The sequence below is a fragment of the Pterocles gutturalis genome, unplaced genomic scaffold (assembly GCF_000699245.1).
Source record: "Pterocles gutturalis isolate BGI_N339 unplaced genomic scaffold, ASM69924v1 scaffold8344, whole genome shotgun sequence".
Taxonomy (NCBI): domain Eukaryota; kingdom Metazoa; phylum Chordata; class Aves; order Pterocliformes; family Pteroclidae; genus Pterocles; species Pterocles gutturalis.
The window spans coordinates 6,464-7,494 of record NW_010135639.1 but is presented as its reverse complement, the minus strand read 5'-3'; the positions used below and the strand labels follow the sequence as shown (position 1 = coordinate 7,494).

The 1,031-nt window shown below is 59.7% G+C and overlaps 1 protein-coding gene across 1 annotated transcript in view; it reads left to right on the top strand.

The window, feature by feature from the left end:
- The window catches only part of CHPF (chondroitin polymerizing factor), a gene marked incomplete at its 3' end in the record, with an annotated part of 2,649 nt that extends 1,620 nt beyond the window's left edge, over nt 1–1,029 (top strand). The window contains 2 exon segments of the mRNA XM_010081975.1: nt 1–566; nt 569–1,029. The exon segment at nt 1–566 is cut by the window's left edge and continues 9 nt beyond it. Coding sequence (XP_010080277.1) covers nt 1–566; nt 569–1,029 — 1,027 coding nt within the window.
- Between the last annotated feature and the right edge of the window lie 2 nt (nt 1,030–1,031).

Sequence of the window (1,031 nt, the reverse complement as noted above, 5' to 3'; positions counted from 1 at the left end):
CTTGGAGGAGCTGACCCGAAAGTCCCAGCCAGTGCTCCACGTTCGCAAGCAGCAGCTGGTGAATGGCTACCGGCGCTTTGACCCCACGCGTGGCATGGAGTACACGCTGGACCTCCAGGTGGAGGTGGTCACCCAGAAGGGGCACAGCCGCTCCATCACCAAGCGCGTGCATCTGGTGCGGCCCCTCAGCGAGGTGGAGATCATCCCCATGCCCTATGTGACGGAGGCCAGCCGCATCAACATAATCCTGCCGCTGACAGCCCATGACCGGGACCATGCAGCCCGCTTTTTGGAGACTTATGCGGCAGCTGCCTTTGAGAGCAGCGAGAACGCAGTGCTCACCTTCCTCTTCATCTATGATCCCTTTGAGGCGCAGCAGGTCACCCAGAATGACATCTTCGCATCCGTGAAGGCCCAGATCACCGAATACGAGCGCAAGTACGCAGAGGTGAAGATCCCGTGGATCAGTGTTAAAACAGACACACCATCCCAAATCAAAGTCATGGACATCATCTCCAAGAAGCATCCTGTGGATACGCTTTTCTTTGTGGCCGGCGTGGGGACAGACTCTCTTTCCTGAACCGGTGCCGGATGAACCCCATCAACAACTGGCAGGTCTTCTTCCCCATCCACTTCCAGGGCTACAACCCTGCCATTGCGTACCACAACCAGGTGCCGCCCACCACGCTGGACCTGCTGCGGGATGCGGGGCGCTTCGACCGCGACGTCTTCCATGAAGCCTGCTTCTACAATGCCGACTACATGGCGGCACGCACCCGCATGGCGGGCGATGTGCAGGAGAACGAGGACATCCTGGAGACCCTGGACATCTATGACATGTTCATCAAGTACTCCAACCTCCACGTCTTCCGGGCTGTGGAGCCGGCCCTGCTGCAGCACTATCGGCACCAGGCCTGCAACCCCCGTCTCAGCGAGGAGATCTACCACCGCTGCATGCAGAGCAGCCTGGAGGGCCTAGGCTCTCGCTCCCAGCTGGCCATGGTGCTTTTCGAGCAGGAGCAGGGGAACAG